We start from the raw sequence: 25,995 nt of genomic DNA on the forward strand, positions 1-25,995 counted from the left end.
ACATGACACTTCTACATATACATATATGTACAACTAAGGAAGCAAAATGTTTGTAAACTAAATATTTATGGAAAATAATCTCTCTTATGCTCCCCAAGGAATAAGTCTACATGGAAATTAAAATATTCTGTGACTAGCATAATGAATTACATTGTCAAAACATAGCAAAAATTTGACCAAGGTCACACAGGTTCACATCTCTGCAATATAATGGAAGAGAGAATAAGTTTATTAAATTTCCAACTGATAAAAAGTTGAGAATAAATGCAAATACACTAAATAATAGGAGAAAATAGCAGAAAAGGAAAAGCATAGTAGAATTAGTACCAAAAAATGCCAGAAAGTAATAATTATGGAATAGTGATTTTTTTCAGGAAATGATACAGCTTTTAGCATGAATGAAAACTACACTTCAACAATCTGCCTTTACACAACATTTAGCAAAACTACAGCTGAAATACAGTATTCAAATTTGGGCAACGCACATGAAGGCAATGCAGGAGGAAGGTCCAGAAAGACTAACAAGGAAAGCTGATTTATGAGAAAAGACTAAAACAACAGTGTTTATTTAGCTTAAATAAAACTGGAAGTAGATAGATGATTACTGCCTTTAGCTGTAGCAGGATGGAAAACAAGGTTAAGATGTAATGAGTAAGATTAACATTAAACATATAGGAGAATCTTAATGATAAATGTGCACTCTGTTCCACTTTATAAGTGGAAGATGACTTCCATAGGTCTCTTCTTGGCTCTAGATTTTAGTATCTTCATATTTGTATTGCTACAAAGTGCAGGTATCAACAACAAAATAGAAAATACAGACAGACTAATATTTTGCTTTTTAACACTGAAAGATTTCAAATAGTTTCTAAATTATAAAACTTGAACTATAACGTAAAATCTGAGAAGGCAGATATTCAATGCTTTTTTATATGCAAGTACGTCTCCAGTGTGTAAATATGCATTTTTAGCCATACCTGTGCAGTGAGAGTGTCAAGGGCAGCCAGAGCACTTTCTAAGCAAGGCATGGCTTGTGCTAAGTCGGCGTCACATTCATCTTTGATAGCTTTTGCGGCCATAGCCTGCTCATTTGCCACTGCTTCATCAGCTTTCACAATTTTTTCAGTTTTGGCTACTTCCAAAGATTCTTTTTCAATAGCCACCATCACCTCATCAACCTCCTTGCTAGCTTCCCGTAACTGAGGTTGTAGAGCCTCCAGCTCAGACTGCATCAAGGCTACTTGAGATGCAGCGGAGTCCAGTTTCTCCAAGCCAACTTCGTATCTTCTTTTCTTTTTCATCACCCTCCTGAAAACACATAGTACTGCATTATATTGGTACTTATCACTTCATTCATTGGGATCCATTCCCCAAATTTCTCACTAGTCTAAATAATCAAAAGCTCTGTCAATCTTGTTTTATTTGCTCAACAAATAACAAACAGGGATTACTTCAGTCATAATCTTACTTTTCTATAACATACACACAGAAATTGGGATGTAAATAATTAAGTGATCACTTATAGATAAATAAATGGTTGTTAAGCTTCTGTCTGTTGGCAGGAGCTAGAAAATCAAGATGGCATGGTAGTGACAAGAAAAGGAGAGCAAGGAGATGGTGATACACTCATGGAGATTATTAGTTGAGATGAGGTTGAAATCAAATTAATATAATTGGTAAAATTATTTTAGCAGCAGAATGTGAATTGCTCTGGGGACAGCAAAAAGCATCTGAAACAAAAAATGCCAAAGGCATTGCTTTCCCAGATGACATCTGCCCTACTTCCTCCAGGGAACCAAAGAGTAAGAAGGTTGCATTAATTACTCCAGTAGCATTATGTATATAATCATCACACAACATTACCAGGGATGTCAGAAGTTGTCTAATGCCAGTATATTTTGAGAGCATCAAGTCAGACCTTTTGCCCAATGAGGAAGTATGTGTCCTAAGAGTACTTTTTATCCATCTACCTTTCTGTCAATTTAAATTAACTGAAAGCAATTCACTTGTTATGTTCATATTAGCTATACAAGATAGAAAATATTATTTTAGGTGAACTTGTATTGCTCTAGAAAAGGTTACATTACAAATCCTTACGTGCATTTCTTTTCAAGCAGACTTTTAAAAGTGGAAATCAATTCCAAGTATGAAGTAGGTGTAACATAGTTATGTCTTTGAAGCTCTGCATGGTATAAGTCAGATAAAACAATGGTGGATGTATGAAAGCTTTTACACATGTCAATACACCCACTTCGAATTTCTTCAGACATTTCAACATCTTCTAAGAAGTGAGTGGCAACAGCTTCTAATGCATCTTCAGGCCATGACTGAAAGCAAATGAATAAATACTTTTCTGTTATTCAGTACTTCACACACGTAAATCTCAAAATATTTTTCAAAAAAGCATCTTTACCCAATTTCATAGATAAAATTATTGAGACACAAAGAAATTACTTAATGATTCAAAGTCACCAAATGGGAAAATAAAAATCTGCAAAGACCTAAGCTACTTAGGGATTCAGTTCAAGCCTAATTTCACACAATAGAAGCAACAGTTACTCGATGGAAAATGTTGTGGGTTTGGTATGTCCATGTGTGTTAATGTGCGCTGTCTTCAAAATCACCTTTAACAATAGAGTACCAAATTTTAAAATTACAAAATTTAAGTTTCTTGGATACTTTATATGATTAAATTCTACATCTTAAGTATTTTAAAGTCTTCTGCACATAACCATCTGCTAGAACATAGCTTTATTCCAGTGTAGTGGAGATAAATCTGATGTTCTGGATCAGATTAAGTCTATTTTTGATGAGTATTTTAATTTCAGATTTTTTGGCATGCACAACAAAAGTTTTGGATTACCTGAAACCAGTCAAGTGTGCAGCAGTTGACTAGAGCTGGAAATTTACGAAGGCGATTACGGAAAGCATCTCCAATGGGACTCATTGCCAGTACTACATGAAGTTGATCTCGACAGCGATCAACAAACATGTTAAAAAGAGCTATAGGACTGCCATCTGTCTGTTTTGTCCTGTCCCGCTGGCGATCTATTTGATGCATCTTTTCACAAATTTCTTGTTTCTCATCTACTGCAAAGAGGTTCGGCACTTCACCTGCATTTAGTAAGTTGTTAATGTCTTCTAAGAATGACTCCTTTTTAATCTGTGTATCTGTGAACAAGAAAACTCCCTGCATTTCCATTTCAGTAGATTTTCTTAGTATGTCTTTTAAGTCTTTATGCCATTCATTGATATCATAACTTTTGGTTATTTCAACCTGGAAAAGGTTGTATTCAGCCATATGGGCTGCTAACCGAGTAAGAGATTGCCGACCACTACCTCCAACACCAACAAGGAGGGCATGGCTGCGAGGCTGTTTCAGAATACGGGAAATTCTACAAATATGTTCAATAGCGAATCGGAACATGACAAGCTGCATTGGTTTTTTGCTCATGTTATTAAACTCTTCAAGGTGACTCTCTACAACTAATCTCAATTGATCCACATCATTGATCTCCCTGTATTTAGTGTCCTCTCTCTTAAGGTCATAAAAATCACAAAACATTAAACTACGCAAGTCATCTTCTTCCACTCTGCCATCATTGTTGAAATCCAGATTCTGAAAAAGTTCATGAAAGTCTTCATGTAAGTAATCTTTCACTACGTCTTGGATAAATCCAACTAGCCAAGCCCGGTCAGGATTGTCCACCAAGCGATCATGATACACTCTAAGAACCTGCAAAATAAAAATGTAATTCTTTTAACAGCTGCTTCTGCTCTTGATTTATAGGTTTTTTTAAACAAGATAAAACAAATAAAATTCAGAAAAAGACTTAAAATATAAATTAATTTAAGCTTCACTATATAGAAAAAAATTAAATAGATATTATAGATACTTAGAATTCATTTGAACAGTTGAGCCCAATAATACTACTTCTGAATTAAATTGAAAATTCATATTGAAACACACATACACATATATGCATGTATTTATAAATGTTATTACATAAATGCATGAAAGGCTGCTGCAGAGAGGAAGAGAACATGTTGGTCTTCCCAATACAGCCAGACAGTACAAGTTACAGGGTTCTATTTCAGAAAAGACATGTCCTGGTTTCAGTCAGGATGGAGTTAACTTCTTTTGTAGCAGCAGTTGAAATGCTGTTTTTGAGAGTTAAAATGAAATCAGTGCTGATAACATCCTGATGTTTTTAGTTGTGTCAAGCAATCAAGGACTTTTTCAGTTCTTCGTATTTCTCTATTAGTGAGAAAGGAAGGGATGAAGCCAGGACCGGTGACCCAAACTGGCCAAAGAGAGTATTCCATGCCAATTACATCATGCTCAGTATAAAGGGGAGCTGATGGGAGGAGGAGCGGGCAGCTCCAGGACGCGCAGTTTTTGGGGGAGGGTCGGGTTCCGGGATGGCTCTGGGTGGCATGGCCTGAGTTGTGGGTTCGGTGAGAAACTGCATGGTGTATCAACACTTTCATATATTTTTTGCTCTAAAGTCCTGTTAGCATTGTTATATTTTATCTTTCAGCTATTTTAGTAAACTGTCCTTATCCCAACCCACAGGCCTTTGGTTCCTTGGGTTTGGGGTTGTTATTTGCCCCTTCCTTTTCGCTTCCCTTGCCTCACACCCCCCACCTCCCACCCCACCTCCTCTTTTCCTTTAAAGAGCAGGCAGCTGCGTGGACCTCAGCTCTCAGCCGGGGTAAAACCACAAGAAGACAACTGCAGATGGATATTTAAAAATATTTTTAATTAAAAAGATAGTGAAGAACATGAACAGATTGCCTGGAAGTTTGAACATCCTTCAGCATTAAAGAACTGCAAGAAATTATTAGAAAAAACACTTCAAAATTTACTGTGATTCCTTTATTCATATGATCCTGCTTCGGGGAAGGATGATGAATACTTTATGTTGATTTGAGTCTACAAAATACAGCTGAATATTTAAAAAGGAACAATTATTAATGACTTTGCTTTCTTTTAATCCAGGAAAAAAACCCAGAGAGCGGATATTACCTACGTATGGCTTTTTCCTCTTGTTTTTAAAAGTCATATTTCACTTGTGCTCTTTCAGTGTGTCTATCCTATTAAGACTAAAAGACAGGAAAGCATTTGCTGAAAACACCAAGCTCAAGAATTCCTTCTAAAGGCAGCCCAGAGGTAAACAAAAAAACAAAACAACAAGAAGCAGGGACCAAATTTTAAATCACTCAAAATTTTGAGTGACCTAGGACTACTTGCTGTTCTCTTTGATTTTTGGAAGAAGGAGAAAAGACATTGAAAGGACTATGCAGGTATTCAAAGCAGCAAACAGAGACTACATAATCACATGAAAGCAAAGGTTATCAATAATGCATTTGACACTGTCACGCACAACATCCTTGTCTCTAAACTGGAGAGACATGGATTTGACGGATGGACCACTTGGTGCATAAAGAACTGGCTCAATGCTCATGCTCAGAGATGTGGTCAACAGCTCAATGTGAACATCGTGGTTCACAAGTGGTGTTCCTCAGGGGTCAGTACTCGGACCAGCACTGTTCAATATCTTTGCCTGTGACATGGACAATGGGATAGAGTGCATCCTCAGCAAGTTTGCCAACAAGACCAAGCTGTGTGTTTAGGACAATGTGCTGGAAGGAAGGGATGCCATCCAGAGAGACCTTGACAGGCTGGACAGATGAGCCCATGTGAACTGTATGATGTTCAACAAGGCCAAGTGCAAGGTCCTGCATGTGGGTCAGCATAATCCCAAGCACAATTACAGGGTGTGTGGAGAATGGATTGCGAGCATCCCTGAGAAGAATGGGGATGCTGACTGATTACAAACTCAACATGAACCAGTAATGTGCACTAGCAGCTCAAAAGGCCAAACATGTCCTGGGCTGCATCAAAAACAGCATGGCCAGCACATCAGAGGAGGTGATTCAGATCCTCTACTCTGCTCCCAAGAGATCCCACCTAGAGTACTGCATCAGCTCTGGGATCCCCAGTACAGGAAAGACATGGAGCTGTTGGAGCAAGTCCAGCAGGGGGCAACAAAGATGATCAGGGGGCTAGAGCACTAGGCAGGGGCTTGGAACTAGATGATCTTTGAGGTTCCTTCCAACCTAAAGCATTCTATGATAACAATCAACTTGTCTACTAAAATATGATTAATACTTTGAAAAAGTCTGATTTCATATGCCTATACAGTGTACAAAAGCCTTTCTCATGAGCGTGATAGCAATTCATCACTTTTAGCCAACAGTAGATGGTCTTGCAAAAAGATTAATAAACAAATACACATATTTTTCTTGTTTATAATAAATATAATTTCTTAGTATTAGGTTACTTACCTCGTGAACCCAGAGACGTTTTATCATTCCTACAGATTCTATTGTTTCAGGCCTTGATAGGCAAACACCTTGAATAACACGTGAAAAGTCACGGAGATTGAACAAATAATGAGATTTGGCAGGGGTAGGAAGCAGGTTCTTCATAGCTTCTTTATACATACACATGGTTCCATTAATAATTTGTGGAGTCAGTTCTACATATTGTGATGGAAAGCTGTAACTGAAAAGTTATAAAAGGTGATAAGAATAGAATGATTCTCTTAATTCTCTCATGCTAGGATGTGAGTTAATAAATAATACTATATTTGTACACTGACTTAGTTATAAATTCGTGCCAGTTTTTAAATTCTATGATTACACTTCCTCATAGGCAGTTTTACAAAACCTTAGTTCTGTCACTGGATTAACAGGTTTAACTCTGCAAATCAAATTTAGTAAACATGGAACATACTGACAAATTTTGCGATGTCAGCTCATTATGCTCTTTTTCCATCTCATTTTTATGACTAACAGTGACAACAGGGAAGTCAGGTCAAAAAGCCCTTGCTGTCCTCTCAGACCTCTCTCCCTCAAAGGGTCACAAGTTGTCAGTTCACAAACTTGATCTAGAAAGAGAATATGTGCAATTTTTGTGGCTTAGCTGTCAGAATGGATAGACAATGAAAGTTGAAATCCATTCCTTATAATGGAATTAAAAACTATGCAGTAGTGAAAGGCCAAAGAAAAAGTAAGCCTTCTCAAACCACAGGAAATTTAAGAGCAGTTTCCAGTTCTATTCTCTGAATAACTAACCAATATTCTTGTTTATTATACATCAATAAATACTGTATTACAGAAATATTTCAGCTAACTGAATTAGCCTCAAATAATCTAAATCTCTTCACCACTACAATATTTTAGAGATAAGCACTTCTGTGAAGTAATTAGTAAATCAAAAAGCATAGGACATAAAATATTTTGATTCTTTTCAAGAGCAGTGCCCTACAAACATATCATGGAGACTTCCTAGTACAACAATTTAAACACCGACCTTGATTTTTTTCCCAATACCTAGATGTCACTTACCATACTGTTAGATGCCAGTCTAAGATTCTAGAGAAAATTGTGTACATGGATTCATCATCAAACTCATTGATACTAACTGTATTGAAGTGTCGCAGGAACCGTGGTGTTACTGGGTTTCGACCACCACCTAAATATTAGAAAACATTGATACTGTAACTAACAACAAAAAAAAAAGAGTAAAAGCCTGTCATTTTTGTTCTAATATTCCTCTCTGATTCAGCTACCCATCTCACACTGAAAAGTACCACACTTTGCCATAAGTCTGATGAAAACAACATGCAGTTCACTGTCAATCTGTTCTCCTGTAGCCTATAGCCTGTAAAATACAGATTGAAATCATCGAGTTACAGTTTTGATTCTGTTTTAACCATGCCTCTGTTATTAAAAAAAAACAACTCTTATTATAAACTCCAAACCCCTGTTCTTGATTTTCAAAGCATCCCAGTGAAAGAAGCCTCTACAAGTAATGCTGCTTACTTTACTCAATTTAAATTTTATCCCAGTTATAAGGTTAGTAGTTCTTATGACTACATTATGGTCTGGACAATGAAGCTTTGTGTGGAAATTAGGGGATGTCAGCCAGAAATTTACTGGATGCTTGCTGCTTCTGCTTGCAATTCGGATTAAGATGGTGCACAGTGTATGCAACCTTCTTACAGCAGCAAACCAGAAAAAAAGTAGCTGAAAAGTGAAAAGTAAAAGACTCCCAGCCTGGAGCTGTCTCACATTCAGCTACCTGAGACTGCAACCAGAACTAGGGATTTTCTATATCTCACTATGCATGCATTACTAGCATCTGTTGAGGAATCTCAGTATGTTATGCTAAACAGGCCAGTTATCCTACTTCCTTCTACCCCAGCTAAGGTCGTCTCTCAGACACAGCAGTTTATATTGCTTCTTGAAGTTTACATGAGCACTGATTGCAAAATTACGCATGCTATCAGAATATAAATTTGAATTCTAGCCAAAATATAATTCCTTCCTAACATAAATCTGAACCTAACTTTACGAAATAGCTTTAAATGTTCTTTCAATAGCTTTATAGTTATGTCACTAGCACTATATACATATTGCATTTCTTATTAGAATTAAAAAAACTAACAAACACAAGCTGGAAAGGAGAATATAATTTTGCAAGTTCTAGAAGTAGCTCCCTGTACAACTACAAAAATAAATTCTTCAGCCTGAAGCTGAATTGTGGTATTTGACACAAATAATGAGGACCAAAACTTGTACATGTGATCAGTCCATTTTTCACTAGTCAAACAAAATAATAATGGAAAAAAAACTGGCTACAAAATTCTCTTGGGAAAGGAAAATTTGACCCAGTTTCAGAGAACTGAAAGTAATTTTTACACTATCACCCTGGAACAGGAACATAGAATGAAGATACTGGAGGGTCTTCATTAGACCAAAGGGGGTTTGTAAATAGATACGTTCTTATTTTCCTGAAAAGGAGTATTTCTTCCTGCCAAGCTTGTGTAGTCTCTCTGCTGCTCCTCAACTCTACTGTGAATGTTCATGTTTCCTGCAAGGAAAGGGTTCCTTGAATCCTATCCCTAGACCCAAATTGTAAAACAATCCATAAGTAAGCACTCAATCATTGGGGGTCGGGGGGGAGGGGAGGGCAGGGCATGGCACAGGAAGGAGGAGAAAAGAACAAAACAGGAAAAAGCATATAAAAAAACCCAAATCTTACCTGGTGGTCCCATTGCACACACAATCTGAACATCTACAAGTTTAATCATTGAGCAGTCTTTAAGGTCATACCAATTCCAATGATCTAACCACTGCCGTAGTAATTCAACAGGTGGTTGAGCACCATAGACCTCTCGTGCTGGCATATTAACATCATCTACAAATACAACCTAAAAGAAAAACATAAATTATTTTCCATTTATTTTACTGAATATATGCCACAGTTTCATTTTATTCTGGAAACACTGCACATCAATGAAGTACCATTAAAATTAATGGAATTAATACACAAATACACATTTTTGAAAAGCAGCCCTGACCTCTTAATGGAGCTGCTGCTAAGTTAAATAAAAATCAATTAAGAACTAACTGTGCCGCTCTAAGGCAAGGGAAGAAAAAGCTGTGCTTCTCTTATTTCTGATTCTATCTGAAACATAGTAAAACTACTGTGCTATGCACACAGCTTTTCTTGAAAAAACGGATGGATTCAAGACGACCCACGAAAATCTCAAACTTCAGTGCGACTATGGTTCTGTTTCTAGATCTATTAAGCATTACATATTTCTTGCAAATACTGCATATTTCTTTCTAGGCTACTGCTGATGAGGACACATCTTCACACAACTAAACTAATGTAACTGATGCAAGTTATAGAAACAGATTCATGCATTTTATCTCCATTTCTTTTCTTTCTCTAGCTGATATGGAGTAGAAATTTTTTCAAAAGAGAAACTGTTTAAATCATGAGTCTTGTATCTCGATTAGCACTGCAATTTGAGCAACATACTGAAATGGTTTGAAAAATTCTTGGTTAATACAGAACAAGACAAAATATATCCCTTTCAAAGTATTGTTATATTTTTAACTCAGATAAAATGCATCTTAAAAGAATAGTTTGGAAGAGGAGGCAGGGGAAGACCTTAAAACAATTTAAATGATACTTCATTAAGGAACTTCTAACATTAATACATTTTGCTCTTGGATAACAAGTGTTTATTAATTAACAGCTGGGAAATACTGAAAAATATTTTTTAAAAAAAGGCTGCAAATACAAAAAGTCTCAGGCATCCTAAAATACCAGTACTGAATCATACACATCTACCACTGCAATTTAAACATAATTTAAAAATTTTCCTTAAAAACTAAATTTGTTCTTCATTTGGGTTGGAAAAAATAATGAGATAATGGAAATTCCTTAGATTTCAATTTTCAATCTCACTGCAACTCTTCTAGACAGCAGATAAAATTATCTTCCCACTGCAGGGGAAAAAAAAAAAAAGCAGGCTCTACTCCAATACCCTTCTTGAGCTTCTGCGTACTCAGAGTTCCACTGATTAAGGGTTTGTCAGGCATCAGTGATAACATCATAAAAGATTTAGTTCTCCTTTAATACTTGCAAAATCACTGAACAGGTTGTAAGGAACCTTGGATTTCATCTAGTCCAACCGCATTCTCAATGCTGATACCTCAACACTGATTTAACACTTACAGAGAACTCATCTGAAAGATAGTACCACAAAATAGGGAGGGGGAAGCATGGCAATGCTGTTCAGTTATTGACATCATATCATATATCCCATTTTCTTCTGGTGTTTAAACCAGGATGCATATTAGTAGAAGAAAGGAAAAAGAAGAGAAAGATCTAAATTAGAAGAATTAGAACTCTAATTAGACAGTTTATTTCAAATTTAGTATCTTTTCCTGGTATCACCTGTGATCAGCTGAGAAACTAATGCCTTTACATACTTGCTAGCATTTAAGCCCTCATTTACATACAGAAATACATCAGTTACCATTCTTTTCCCAAGAGGAGGTCCAAAAATTCCTTTTCTCCTTTTTTCCAGCTTGGACATTATAATGTTCTGAGTCTGAGCTGCCGTAGATTGTGCTGAAAAGTTAATGAGCAGTGGCTTGTAGTCTTCTTTATTCAAATGATTTAAAAGAAAATTCTGGAAGGATTGTGAAGAGGACAAAGTTAAATGATATGCATTGTTATATTAGCAAATAACAATGAAACAGACATTTTTGTATCATTCTTATTTTATTTAGAATTATAAAGCAGCATTTCATCTCTAAGATAACTAATAATTATATTTCATCAGATAAACCAATATTCTTGAATAATTCAAAACATAATAAATAGTGTTGGAGAAAAACCTCTATCCCCAATATAGACATTTTTACTGATATGATCTAGTATATTCTATATATTCACAATGTTACTATTTTGCAGACATAATTACTTCATAGTACTAATTAAAGTTTTCATATATTGCTTGTACTAATCAACACCCAAATTTGCAAAAGCATCCACAGATCCAAAAATTTAGGCCTAGTTTTGAAGAGTTTCCAGGAATATTTCTTTTGATGGGCATAGCAAGAACATGTAAAGATAAGCTTTACCTTCAAGACTGGCAGTATTTTATAATGCTAAGTACCTTCCAAAGTCCAGTATGTTAGCTGCAATTTTACCTCTGAGGAACATCTAGACCAAAGTCACCATTTCAAGTAAAACTGAGTGGGACTCGCTTTTTACCCACATGTGAGTAAAAGCACAGGGGGAAGACACCCTTCCATCCTTCCAGCAGTTGCTTCTAGTCTTAATATTTTCTTCAAAATTATTTCAGAAAAGAAACGTAAAACCAGAACTAAGATAAATAGTCCTTAGTCAGTAACTTCACAGTTAATTTTATCACAGAAAAGGAAGGAAAGATGACAGATTCAAGACCATGAAGCCAAATTTGTTTTATCTGCTTACATAACTTCTAAGTTTTGCTCCCTCTGCAAAACAGAAATGTACACAGGCTTCATGCTGATTGTACTGGAGCAATCAAGAGAAGCAGAATGCTTTACAAAAAAAAAAAAAAAGACATACTAAAGGAAAAAAGAATAAAATCATTTTTGTGCTGCTCAAAGGAACAGTTTCCTCCTTCTCTCATGATGTACTTAGGGAATCTCATTAACTAAAAATGAAATAATGGCTTTGCCATATCTCTAATGAAATATCCCCATTTTGCTTCAAAAGTATACTTTCCTAAAGATCTAGATAGAACTCAGCTAAAAATGCTGAATTTTGAAATTCCTGTAAGTGAACCTCACCAGTATGAGTATTTTATTGGCACAGTTCCATTGCCTGTCAGGGTTTAATAGTCTCCCAGAAAGATTGATAGTATCAGGATTTTACCCACCGTTATCTGTCAGATCTCTATGAAGAATTAAAATTTTAAATCTAGACCATTAGAATAACTTTCTAATTACCCATATTGTTATGTTAATAGTGACATGACAAATTAACATGAACAAAGCATCACTTCATGACTGAAGATGAAAAAATTAAATACTGTAATACAAAACAACTCAATTACTCAAAAAAATAATAAAACCTGCTTTCAATTACACAGACTGATTTATCCCTTTAGAAAGAAAAAAAAGTATGTGTAGACAGGGAAAAAATTTAAATTAAATCTTGATTTTTTATTCTAATACTTGAAGTTACAATAATTATTACAAGATTTTTATGTCCTTCATTAGAATTTCACAAGCTCTGAGAAATATATTTTTGGCTGTACTAAGTCATTAGTTACATTAAATGTTTTTATTACTTAGTCTCATGTGTTTTGATTATTGTTAGGGACACTGAACCAAGTATAACTTGCGTCTTTCAATATAAAATACACTGTGGAAACCTAAACTCTTGTCAATGATCTCTCTTCAGTACTCAATGCTTGAATTGAATTTTTAAGAATAGCACATTTGACAAAGATGTTACATTATTGTGGAAGGTAGAATTTATTAGCTCCTGAATTCTCTATTTTACTAACTTAATAATGTTATTAATGTATGGTATGTGTCTATATAGAAATATCAATATAATATTAGACTAGATAAAATGGCTGATATACCACTGTGTAACATCTTTAAATATTAAACATTTGTTGATATTTCTGTTCCGTAGAAAATTAGATTCACATTGAAACAATTAACTGGTTATGTACTGAAAAAAAAAATATTTTTCTCCCTTTCTCCAGGAAAATTATATCAAGCTAAAAAATCCTAAAACTAGGTCAAGTATTAGGGTTTTGCCAAGAAGATTGTTTCTGAGATAATAGAAATTGTATACTGTCAAATGGTAAAATCAATTTAGATGATGATGATTATTGTTCTTTATTTTGTCTTAAAGACAAGATGGGTAAGGGACATATGTAATTCTATAAAACAGAGCGCACGATTCTTTTGGTTTAAAAATTGCTTCTCTTGAAACAGGCAGATGATATTCATTGTAATACAGCTAACTGGTTGCCCAAAGTAAACCTCCTAGGAAGACTTTAAGACCTTAACTAGCCTATTCCCCTTCCCACTAGTCTTTTTGTATAAAGAATTATTCAATAATATTGCTATTAATTTTTTGCCTTTCATAATTCTTTCAGTAATAACATTCTTATTCTTCCCTGTTTTCTAGTGCATGAAACTGACATAGCAGAAGCTGACTAGAAAAGGTTTAACGACTTAACTTTTCCACAATAATAGCAGCACACTTTTTTCTGTTTCTAACTCTAGGATGCATCTGTTTCTTTTCTTGTTTAGAGCAATCCTGACTTGATGTCTTATTAAATTATTTACTCTTTTGTGAATCAGTGGACTATCCCGACTATATTGATAATCAACGATGCAAAGTAAATCAATACAGGAATTGAACTGTATAGTCATGTTTGGGGTCTATTAGCAATTTATTCCAGTGGATATCAGAGTGCTTCTTAAGAATTTAATCTGGAAGTGCAGAAAAGAAAAAACAAACACACACAAACACCAAACAAAAGTCCAACCAAAAAAAAATCAACCCAAACCCCACCACGTTGTGCTACACAACTGCATATTAATTGTTCATAATTTCATTTCATAATATCCTACATTTACCTTTTAAAAAGTTATAAAATTATTCCATATCTTACACATTTTATGAGTATGTCTAATGTCAGCACTAAAAGTACTTACAGTAATATAGGTACTTTTCCCAGTTGCCGTCGGCCCCACAAATATAGAAAATTTTTGATGAACTGTCAACAATTCCATCAATGCCATGTACCGAACAGTATCCAGAGTTGGTACAATTATCTCATTAAATATCATATCCTGAGGTATAGGAGGAGCTGATTTGAGTGTTTCCACCCAGGGTTCCCAAATTCCGGCTCCCTATTTTAGTATATACAAAAGTAAAATATTTATAATAAACAGGAAAAACCAGCATTGAATTAATGAAAATAGAAAAATCAACATTCTGTGACTTAACAGATCGGGTTACCAAACAGTTTTTAAAAGGATTAAAAAAAATTCATAGGTTTGTTTCGGAATGCAGTGCTTTCAATTGAGACTATTTTAAAAGAAACATAACACCTATGTGTAAAGCATGCAACTTCTCAAAGACACAAGTACTCAAAGACAAAGACTTTATCTTATCTTTTGTATCTGTACATGCATAAACACACACACATATATGTAACAGAAGCATACACATCATCAAATCATGGAATGGTTTGGGTTTGAAGGAACCTTAAAGTATCTCTGCCACAGAAGACACCCTCCACTAGACCAGGTTGCTGAAAGCCCCATCCAACCTGGCCTTGAGCACTGCCACAGCTTCTCTGGGCAACCTGTGCCTCACCTTGCTCACAGTGGAAATTACTGTATAAACGAAATCAGTAAAACTAGAATAGCATAGTTAGTATTTTCACATACTCTCAATTCATGATGAATACCTCCAAACTATGGAATTTAAAGGCAAATTAATTTCAGTCTTAAGCCTCAAAGCAAAGCTGTCTCCTTTGGATTTTAAAAATTTTAAATACCCCCGAAAATAACTGAATGTTCCATTTACCCCCAAAACTTTCTGTCATAAAATAAAAAAGAGAGATTGATTTTTCCTTAAGTCTTTCTTAGAGGAGGGCATATTCTGACCTCTGGATATAAAACCCCCTCTACTGTAAGACCATGTTTTTATGGATTATAATCAGAAGACATAAGGACTTTACTGCAGATGGAAAACTCAGCCACTTTCTTTAGGAAGACACAGGAATCACACACAAACTGAAATCTAAACAAAAAATTCTCATTGTACTTAAACAGGATTTTACAGGAATGACAAACTAAAAGAAAATAAAAGTCAAATAAGCAAAAAAAAAAAAAGGTACATTCATCTCAGAGCCTCTGTAGCATGCTAGATCCAGCGCATGAAGTTGTCTTCTCCACTGGGAGAAACACATGGATTCACAGTTTAATCCCAGGAAAAAGGTGGGGACAAGAAGAGGCAAAGCAGCAGCCTACTACAGAAATGAGTTATGGCCTCAGTTTCTTCATAGATCTAAGAAAAGGGTTGAAACACGAAACAATATAATCTTGAAAAAAATCAAGAATTAAAAAAAAAATATTAAAAAAACCCAACAAAACAACAACGACCCCCCAAAACCCAAAACCAAAACTGGTTGTGATTCTCTGCAAACTTGCCACAACAGACAATTATTATGGTAGCCAAAGAGACAAGCTTTGGCACTGCAAGTCCCAGCCAGACCACCATTAATTTGCAAGGATGGATTGCCAGTGATTAAAGAAGCAGACAGCAGAAACATATTCACAATACACATCTTGTAGCATTCATAAAATATAATTTCAAAACAGAAGTCCACATCTTATTTTGCAATCCTCACCTTTTTGACAAACCGATAATCATAAATTGTTCCTTCTGTTGGAAATGGGACCGTAAAATGTTTTGAAGACTGTTGATCAATACTGCTTAACAAATTGTATTCTTCTCTTATCTCCTCACTAACTGATCCATTAAGTATTTCACGTACAACTTTGTCAAATTTCAGTCGATCATCTTCCTTACAGCTAGCTCCTACAGACCATATAAGTGAAAACAAAAAAATGCCCTAGGGTTGGAGGGCGGAGAAAAAAAGAAAAAGTAACTTCATATAACAAAGTTGTTCATCATCAAAGAAATCTTTGCAACAAATCATAGAATTACACTGGACCAACTTCCAACCATGCAGCTGGTAAATAACACAATTTATGTTATCTATCAGCATCTAATCACCTTTTTTGTGCAGCAAAATGCACAACATTTTCGTGACCCGCTCAGCACAGAGTCATTATTTTGAGAAAGGTCAAGTATAAACTGATTTTTATTCTGTAACAATTTAGATTATCTTTCTGTTATTTGAAAGCCTATCTCATATAGTGATGGCTGTGTCTGCAAACAGGGCTTTCCTTGAATTGCAATCCTTAGAGAACATCAATCTAACTAATAGTAAGCCGAGATACCAGAAACTGAAGAATCATAAAACTGTGGTTGGTTTGTATAAAATTGTATTTATAATATGACATCAAATACATCAGATTCAACTATGCATCAATTGTAAAGAAGGTAATAGTCTTTTCCTCAATGGACATTACAAAACATGTTTTCTAGTTACTAAATACAGGCTTTAGGCCTTGTGAAGTCCATTTCACTGAAACCTAGTTTGGAATTTCCTACAACTGCCTACCTCAAGCCAGGAGAAAATGTCATGATCATTCATAGCTTTAACTTTGGCTTCATCAGCAAATTCGTCCATCATACAGTCCATCAGATTCATAAGTGAACGAACTAAGTTTGTATCTGAAGTAGGAGACAGTTCCTGAAAATAAATAAGAAATGTTCTTAGTGGCAAGCGTGTTTTTACTCACTGAAAAAAGACTGATAGACAGTGGGGGGGGTGAGGAGTGTCCCTGGTGTGAAGGTTTAATAAAAATGTAGAATAACTGTGTCTAAAATACATTCAGAAGCAAGTAAAACAATACACACAGAAACTTTGCTCACCGCCTTCTTCTTAACATCTGGGGTTTTTTAAATTAAGAAGTATAAATTAATACAGACCAAATAAAATTATTTGCCCCTTTGGCACTTGATAGTGAAAATAATTCATACACTCTTAGTTTTTCAGAAAAGTTCTTTATCCTACCTTTGTGTATTTCCTAATAAACTCAAGACAAAGTGGAACCATTCGGTCAAACAGGCCCATTGTAAATTCTTTATGCACAGAGCTGATTCCTGAATGCATTGTATTTAGCCAAGACATCGTTAATGGTCTCCAGCCTAACATATGGGGCTCCATATAGACCATACCACACCTTGAAACCTAAGAATTAGCAAAGAGGTGCATGTTATTTTATGTTATCTGAAAAGGCTTTTTCCTATCTAGAAGAACTTAAAATAACAGTGTTATAACATACAGTTTCTGTGATTATTAGAATCTAGTATAATATGTACAGTGGAGTTCTGTGAGCCCTGAATCAGACACATTTCAAACTCAGCTTTATTTCTTTAGCCAACAGGAGACATCAAAGACAGATTTTCCGTTCAAATAGAATCAGTTCCCAACATTAAAGTCAAAAAAGAGAATAAACTGATTACTAGTGTGTCAAAACATGTGGTTTTAATTCAATTTTATATAATTTTAAGTAAAAATAATATTATCTGAACCTCTATTCAAATTCAAGAGATTTTTGCATTCCACAAAGTGCCATCAGAAAAAATATGTGTGACAGATACAGAAAGGGGACAGAAACACAGTGACTGTTGGTTTTATCAGAATTTATCTGGGAGATTAAAGATTTGCACAAGTTATTTTAATGTCATTGTCAGGAATTTGCAACATCTGACTGGACAGTTACGGGGTGGGGGGCTTAGGCTTAGAATGCAATTTACATTATATGTGTGTGTAAGTAATTTTTCACGGCATATTATAAGATTATGAAAAAATAAACAAGAAAACCAGGGTACAAAGTTCTTGCTTTAGAAACATATGAAAGAAATACAAACTTCTAATTACTATTCTGAGTTAAATGTATTTTTTAAAAATTAGAATATATATCACCATAATGAAATACATTTTTAATCAGTCTTTCAAAGATAGGTACAGATACTTACAGTAGCAGGAGAAGCCACTTCTAAATCCATTGGTTCAAATATAAGGCTCATTTGTTGTGACATTGTGATGATCTCTCCACTCATGAGGCACAATTTTTTATTATCGTCAAGTACAGTATTCATATTCTCAATCCATACTGCATCCACTGGTCCATCAAAAACCAGCCATTTCCTATCTGGAGTCTGGTTTGCAGAAAATACTTTTAACAAAATGTTTGCAATTTATCATGTTTACTGTAAAATAAATATTTTTGATCTAAAGGTATTTCCCACCAAAGTACTCAGAGTACAAATGCGAATTCAAAGGCAGTTTCTGAAATCACGATCTACACATACAATTTAGTTTTATAACTATAAAGCATTTACTGTAGTCAACTGTTGAAGGCTAATATCTTTGTTTCAGTTATACTTGCAATGCAGTACATTGCTTCTGCCAAACTGCAACAGTGAGACTATTAATACAAGTTACTACTCATCAGTAATACCTACTGCACACTTACCATGGAAGGCAATGGGATTAATTTAAGGAATATTATGTCTCAACGTAGTATGTCTGGAGTTTTTACAATACAAGCAAATAGTCACAGGTGTTCATCATATATCTTATAGGAAAATACAAAGCAGTTGTGCAGTTACTAGAGTTGGTGAACTTCACACTGATCAACCTCAGTACAGTATCTAAGTTTATGGGGTAAAGAGTCTGGTACTGCAATCACAAGCAGAAAGTGTAGTATCTGTAGATAAATCTTTTATTATACTTGGTGAAAATGGGTCAATGGACTTTAATGGAAAGTCAGCCATAAGCCATACTCAGACAGCAGCTTCTTCCAAAATAAATGTCAAAATGCCAGTATTCCTTAACAGATTTAGGCCATAATCAGACAAAATAAGGAGTGACAATGTGGTAGGAAGACTAAATATTGATTTATAACATACACAAACAGATAAAAATCTTTATCTTCACATAATGATTTGTGTAACACAAATCTTAATTCACCAGCATCCAAAAAACGTATTTTGCATGGTGCACACTACAGTTGTGCTAAACTGCAGACTCTGCATTCAAATAGTTAAGCACAATCTACAATGGTTGCACAAGCAACAGGGAATTTAAATCTAAGATGTATAAATTGAAAATTTTTTTCCCAAGCTTGTTAAGCACTTACTGGGGAAGAAGCAAATGCTCTGAAGCTTACTGCTAGGATGCCATCTGACCATTCATGTGAGACTGGATCAAAGTGACCATATAGCTGACCCATTGTTATAGATTTAGGATTTAAAACTGTGATCTGAACTTTGTTCTCTTCCATCAACCCCTGTAGACACAAAAGTATTAAAATCTGTTAGCACCAAACATGCAATTTGTTATGCCATTTGCTTTAGTTTGAATTTTACAGTTATATATTATTAAATGTTCATTAAAATTTCATCAGTTTACAGCAGGAATTACACATATTACATTTGAAAGATGGTTTACAAGTCCCTAAAGGCAATTTTCCCAACTTTATCATACATAGCTGGAAGTTTAATTTTAATGCTGAACAGTAGCTTTATAATGGGTTTGTTTGGGGTTCTTTAATGTTAGCAAACTGGACAATCAAGACACAAGTTCTATTCTTACACATACAGGAATTACAATTCATTCTAACATAGTCTGTTTTGCCAATATGAATATTGAGGGAAATGTAATATTTTACAAAATGAAAAAATGGGTAGTACGGCTGCATGTTTCCAGTCAGCCAGCCTGAAGAAGTTCAGTGTCCTGAAGATCACTTACGCTTCATGGTTATTACTAATTTTCTCTGGGCGTGCCCAAAGTTCACTGAGTGGGCCAGCCTTTCTCAAGTCTTAAATCCTAAGCATTTCAGTAACAGATAAAAAAGTGCCTTGTTCAGATCCCATCCTAGAAGATCAGATGACTAAATCTAGAAGTCCTTAGAACACAGAATACTAAAGACAATAACTACGGTCAAATTATTCTGCAAAAGCCTCCACAGTTTGAGTGGCATGATTCCAGAGATCCCATATGAAACAAATATTTTGATGGCTTCAATTTGAGCAAGATTTGTTACTACTGGACCACTTAGATGTTTCGCAGAGAACAATTACTACACACTTCTTATCAGGTGAGAAGTTATTTAGCAGAACAGACCTTGGATTTGTGCCAGACTTAAAACTTGTCTAAAAACTTTAAATACTCTGGTTTCAAAAATAATCAAAATTTGATATAATTTAGTTTCTGGGTTCACATGTGTTTACTATATTCTTATCAGAAAATCTTCAAAACTTTGTATAAGTTTACGAAGCAGATCCATTGATTGTAGTGTAAACAATCTCTGTCAAGAGAGTTCAGCAACTCTCATTTGAGTAAATTGAAAATCTGGTATAAAACTTGCACAAGGAACATTTTATCATAAAATTTTGAATAGCTAATCATATCTTGTCCAATCCAATTAGAGAAAATGCCATTGCAAAAACCCATGGAATATATGAAATAGGTGCATTTAAAACTGGGTGATCCTGTCTTATATAAGCTTGGCAATAAGCTTCTCAATCAAATTCTTCAACTTTTTGTTATGCTTTTAAGTTCTTTAAAGTAAATTCTGTATTGTTTGAATACAAATACTGATTAAATTCAAATATTGTTTGAAAAGAGTTTTCACTAGGAATATCTAGAAAAGTGTTAGATACCTTCTCACATAGGTCTCCCAGGGCTCCTGCCAGAACTCGATATGCAGACGTCTTTCCCCCAAAAGGCTCTCCAACTATCATAAAGCCATGACGCACAATCATCATCTCATATATCTGCAGGATCTTCATAGCAAATACGTCAGTCATTTGCAAATTCATAGCATCACAGTTCATTTTGATGGCTTCCAGTAGGTCATTATAGTCTGGTTTTGGTAACTTCACACCAGGAAACAAATCAGAAGTAATACCCTATTCAAACAATTAATCAGAAAGTAGACTTATTTGCACACATTTGGTTTGAACCTCAAGCAATCAACCCTTGTTAACCTAGGCAGACTAATAACTATTTTGATTGAAATAAAATAATTATGAATTTTACAAGTCATTTATAAATTAAAATATATGTTCAATATTCTGTGCTACCAGTGGTATGTTTTACAATGGACTGTGACAAAACCAAGGCTTCTCCAATGAAAATAATCATATTTCCCAAGCAGAATATCAAACTATGTTTAAGTTGAGCAGCTTTTCTTGTCTGGAACGCGTTTGATGTAAAATTTCTATTGGTTATCTCCTGCACTTTTTCTCCATACTCTCTGTTAAAGAATTATGTATTTATAAACTCATTCTAGAATAGAGATTTTATACCTGAGACAATGAGAGGAAAAAAAATCCAACCAAATTATTAATGCTTCAATTTTCTCAGACTTCTCTCAATTTCATCTCCACTATTTCAAAAATTGTGGAAAACTAAAATCTCCCTGCATGCTTATGACTTGTTTGCAGGAACAACTGTGCAGTTTAGGCAGAATTTAAAGTATATTGCAGTAACAGTGTCCAGAAACATATATTCACTTTCTAATTATGTTTTCATGTAACTCTGGGCAAGACAATTACCTTTTCTTTTCCTAAAGAAAAGAGCTTCCATATTACTGTCATGCCCTCATGGATGCTTGCTTATATAACCTAATTTGATAACATTCTGCCAAAATAAGCATTATGCACTGAAAATATAATTGTAACTAATATGACTGCTAAAATATTCCTAATTACTATCCAAAACAACTTTAAAGAGTTTTTGATGTTGTGTGTGTATAATTGCATATAAATTCCCATGGCTGTATGTGAAGAAACAGGGGTTTTTCCACTGATGTTTAGAAAAGTACACATGAAGAACAGTGTTTTCAGTTTCCCAGCAGCTATACACACCAGCCCAGATGCTTTCTTTTTCTCTAACAGGACAGAGAAAGCTCACAGCTACCAAAGGCAACAGCAAATTTTTGCTAATGAATGTGACCGCTCACATTTGCCTTGGCCATGCCTGCTTCAATCAGAGGTGTATTAAAGGTGCGTATCCTGCAGGAAGAAATTAGAACTGCAATCCAAATGGCACATATTAGAGTACAGACTGACTGTGTTAGTGTATCCTGTAAATCAGGGGCGCAAGTTACAGATCATTTTCTTCATCTCAGTTACATACTGAGATCAACTCAGAACAAGTCTGGGACATTTAGTTTATTTACTATTTGCACTTTTTTAATGAAAAAAGGAGACAATTTCTACCAACCTATTTCATAAGAATACTTATGAAGTGCTCTGAAACACTGACCACACAATATATCAAAATAGTATGTTATCATTTCAAGTATCAGACTTAGCAGAAACTTCCATTAGTCTAAACTATCAAAATCCAAATGCTTGCTGTATTTCCTAGGAAGGAACATTTAAGACTAAATTTAAAAAATAGTTACAGGCTAGAGTAAAAAAGCTCTTTGTTCCATCTCCGATTTTTATTAGTTGGTATTTTTAGTGAGCACTTTACACATTACTAAAAATTTGTATGTTTTTACCTCAAAAAGTGGTAAATCATGGGACAAGAATTTAGGTAGGTTAACATCTGTAATGGATCTAAGGAGCAAAATTTCTTCATCTTCCAATGGATATTTCAGCTAAAAAATATAAAAAATAGTGTTAGGGGTTTTTTTATATTTTAAAAACCCAGATGTTAAACTTGTCCAAACAGTTTCTGTTGTGCATCTACATAGGTTCATGTCCACAGACATTCATGTCAAGTTGGTTGCTCTAGATTTCTATAGTCAGGGCGATTTGATGGGGGTTTTTGTAATAGCAAGGTTATAGGTTAAAAAAAGTTGAATGGAAGAGATTATCAAGTATTCTAGTCCACCTAAATAAAATTAGAACTCTTAAAAGATAATCAGCATGTTTAATAGAATCATAGAATCACTAGGTTGGAAAAGACCTTTGCGATTGAGTCCAACTGTACCTGTTCCCAGGTATACCGTATCTATGAGCACCTCATCTACCTGTCTTTTAAATATATCCATGGTTCGTGATTCAACCACCTCGCTGGGCAGCCTGTTCCAGTGCCTCATAACCCTTTGGATGTATAACCTAATGGGTTTCCTAATGTCTAAATCTGAACCTGCCCTGGTGCAGCTAGAGACCATTCTCCCTCGTCCTATCACCTGTCACTTGGGCACATCATTCAGTGGCAAGTGGCATGGTGAATGGCAGGTAGCTTTATCTTTTCCTGACTTTCCGCTGTTTACAACCTAATACATGTTCTTTTCATTTTTATAGGTATCACAGAATAAAATTGGTATCATAGGGTAAAAACAGCTACTTGCCATGTGTAGTACAGTGTACCTTTTGTTATGAGACACGTTACTAGGTTAATGGACAACAAATTCAAGACATCATTTACCTTTAGGTTGCCAGCAGCAGTAAGTACTGACTTTACAGCTCTCATTCCATAATCGTAATGGTGCTGAGAAGACAACTGCTCTGAACACAGACGATACGTAGCTACAATCTTTACAGACAGAGGTCGAGCAGTAACAAAACCACAAGAATACAGAACAATCTCTGCAATCATGGCATAATCAGGAACCATCATAGCTACTGTTCTAAAGAGAGCCTATTAAACGTATATACAGGAAAAAAATCAGAAAAAAAATTATACTACATTATACAACTTTATTTCATTAATACAGTGCCAGCCAATTAAAGTATCATAAATATGACTACAATATATTTAAATAAATTTCCATACACTTAGAAATATTTTATTTTCCATTCTTACAATTCATGGTTGTAGGTCACCATCATTCGAGATTAACAACAAAAACCATGTAAAACACCACAGGCTCTGGAAGGAATAGGGGAGTGCACTACAAGTATGACAAATATGTTGATACCATCAGACTCCTACTAGCATTGTTTAGCTGCAACCTCTGCAGCTAATTTTACCATTGTTTAGCTGCAACCATTTTACCAATGTTCTACCAAGCCAGTATCAAAATACTTTCAAAGAGACAAAACTTTCACTACTTCTCATATTCTACCAGTGTTGTCCTCTTTCATCTATACAAGTAGCATTTCTGACTCCTGTATTCACACTATGTTAGTGAGCAAATTTCTCAGGCAGTTCTGGGAAATATTTACTAAGACTGTGCTTTTCTTCATTTTTAGTAAGTAATATATTTCCTCAGATTTCCCTGTCTTTTTATGGACACAGGACAAATTAATTTTAAGGGTAAGAAAGAATGTAGCATTCTTGTAACAATCACTCAATAATAAACTTTAACAGAATAGAAATCTCTTACATTAAAACCACCACAAGTCCCTTCAAACAGAATAATTTGTCAGAAAAAAAATATTAATAAAATACCACATTTTTAGTAGATAGTAAGATACTATTCACTGCTTGTATACTGTGAACTGCTCCTTCTAATTTTTGTACATTGAAGTGCTCAGCAAAGAAACACATTAAACTGTTGGTTTCTTTTACGCTTTTTTTTTTCATCCTAATCATCAGATCTTGAATCAAGCAACAACTTCCTGACATATTAAAATTTAGTTTGTTCCTATTTTTCAGTCTAATTATACTTTTCTTTTACTTCTAAGATGATTTGCAATCTAATGTAATAAACAACTAAAGTTAACCAATATTAAATATCCTTAATAATTTCTGTATTTGACAAAAAGGTTTTTTTTTTTTTTTCCTCTACTAGCTAGTAAAGGTAATAAAATGTCAAACGTTATAATACCTTAAGATTATCAGGAAGCTCTGAACGCCCAGCATAACCAGGATTCATGGTAATGAATACAGCACATGTAGGGTCCAGTTTTAGTTCGGTTCCTTCAAATACTAGTAAATCAGATCCAGAATTAATGCCTATGGAGAAATAAAACCTAATGTCATTTCTGGGCAGGTTTTATTGCATCTTCATTGTTTGTTACTTATTCTTTTCTCACATTATGGTCACTTTATTCTGTTTCACTTACCTAATTGAAAGATATGATTAAAGTAACAGATTACCTCTTTGGATAGTAAAGATCTGCTGAGCAACCACAGAGAGTACTTCCAAATCAATCCTGTTGAATTCATCAAAGCAGGCCCATGCCCCACAAGACAACAAACCCTAGAAGAGACAGACATATGACTAATTAGCATGTAACCACTTGTTTTGGAAATGGTGATCACAATATTTCTGAAATAAGAAAAAATTTTAATGTACAAAGAAATTACTTCTATCCATGAACCAGAGTAATAACTTCTAAAGAAATTCAGTCCAGAGACAAGTTGTTTCCAAAAAACTCACAGAAACTTAAAAACTAAGTTATCCTGTTAAAAAAAAAATAAGATAAAATATGTACAAACTAATTAGTAATCCTAATTCTTCAGCCATATGCAAAGTGCCTATTAAATACACACATTTTGTATGTTCTACCTTTATAGTAAGTATTTTGTATCTGGAAAGGGAGGAAGATTTCAGCATTAAACAAGCCACTAATAAAAGGTACTTTTCTGCAATTATGTTAATAGGGTTGACAGTCAAAATAGACAATGTAAGGAATCCTGCATGACTAAAACTAACCCATTTTGCTATGGCATCCTACGGCATACTAATTTATCTAAAGTGCAACTAAAGACAATCCTTTTTTCATACACTTTTGGTTAATTTTTATGTGTTTTCTGGGATATGGTCCCCAAATGCTACTGTACCATCTCTGCAGCACCAGTAATTTTTCAATGGCACCTTATGCTTTGTTAACAGCAATTCTAAAATTCCCATTTAAGACACAGAATTTTGCTTTTTAAACAAAACTTCTTAATTTATTTTGGTGAACTTCCATCATGCTGGATTTTGAAGACAAATCACATTGTTCCAATGCCACCTGTGACTCAGAAGGTAAGAACAGAG

At 34.7% G+C, this 25,995-nt stretch overlaps 1 protein-coding gene across 1 annotated transcript in view; it reads right to left on the minus strand.

Moving 5' to 3' along the window:
* DNAH7 (dynein axonemal heavy chain 7) overlaps positions 1-25,995 on the minus strand; it is a gene marked incomplete at its 5' end in the record, with an annotated part of 105,095 nt that overhangs the window by 42,751 nt on the left and 36,349 nt on the right. Inside the window, 18 exons of the mRNA XM_084264583.1 lie at positions 978-1,308; positions 2,098-2,327; positions 2,864-3,736; positions 6,352-6,571; positions 7,417-7,543; positions 9,116-9,284; positions 10,908-11,063; positions 14,107-14,304; positions 15,813-16,037; positions 16,653-16,784; positions 17,109-17,285; positions 18,077-18,259; positions 19,243-19,392; positions 20,768-21,016; positions 22,618-22,716; positions 23,493-23,705; positions 24,838-24,965; positions 25,110-25,212. Of these exons, the coding sequence (XP_084120709.1) occupies positions 978-1,308; positions 2,098-2,327; positions 2,864-3,736; positions 6,352-6,571; positions 7,417-7,543; positions 9,116-9,284; positions 10,908-11,063; positions 14,107-14,304; positions 15,813-16,037; positions 16,653-16,784; positions 17,109-17,285; positions 18,077-18,259; positions 19,243-19,392; positions 20,768-21,016; positions 22,618-22,716; positions 23,493-23,705; positions 24,838-24,965; positions 25,110-25,212 (3,963 nt within the window). The remainder of the gene's footprint in view (positions 1-977; positions 1,309-2,097; positions 2,328-2,863; positions 3,737-6,351; positions 6,572-7,416; positions 7,544-9,115; positions 9,285-10,907; positions 11,064-14,106; positions 14,305-15,812; positions 16,038-16,652; positions 16,785-17,108; positions 17,286-18,076; positions 18,260-19,242; positions 19,393-20,767; positions 21,017-22,617; positions 22,717-23,492; positions 23,706-24,837; positions 24,966-25,109; positions 25,213-25,995) is intronic.

The sequence above is a fragment of the Gallinula chloropus genome, assembly GCF_964237585.1.
Source record: "Gallinula chloropus genome assembly, chromosome: 5".
Classification (NCBI taxonomy): Eukaryota; Metazoa; Chordata; class Aves; order Gruiformes; family Rallidae; genus Gallinula; species Gallinula chloropus.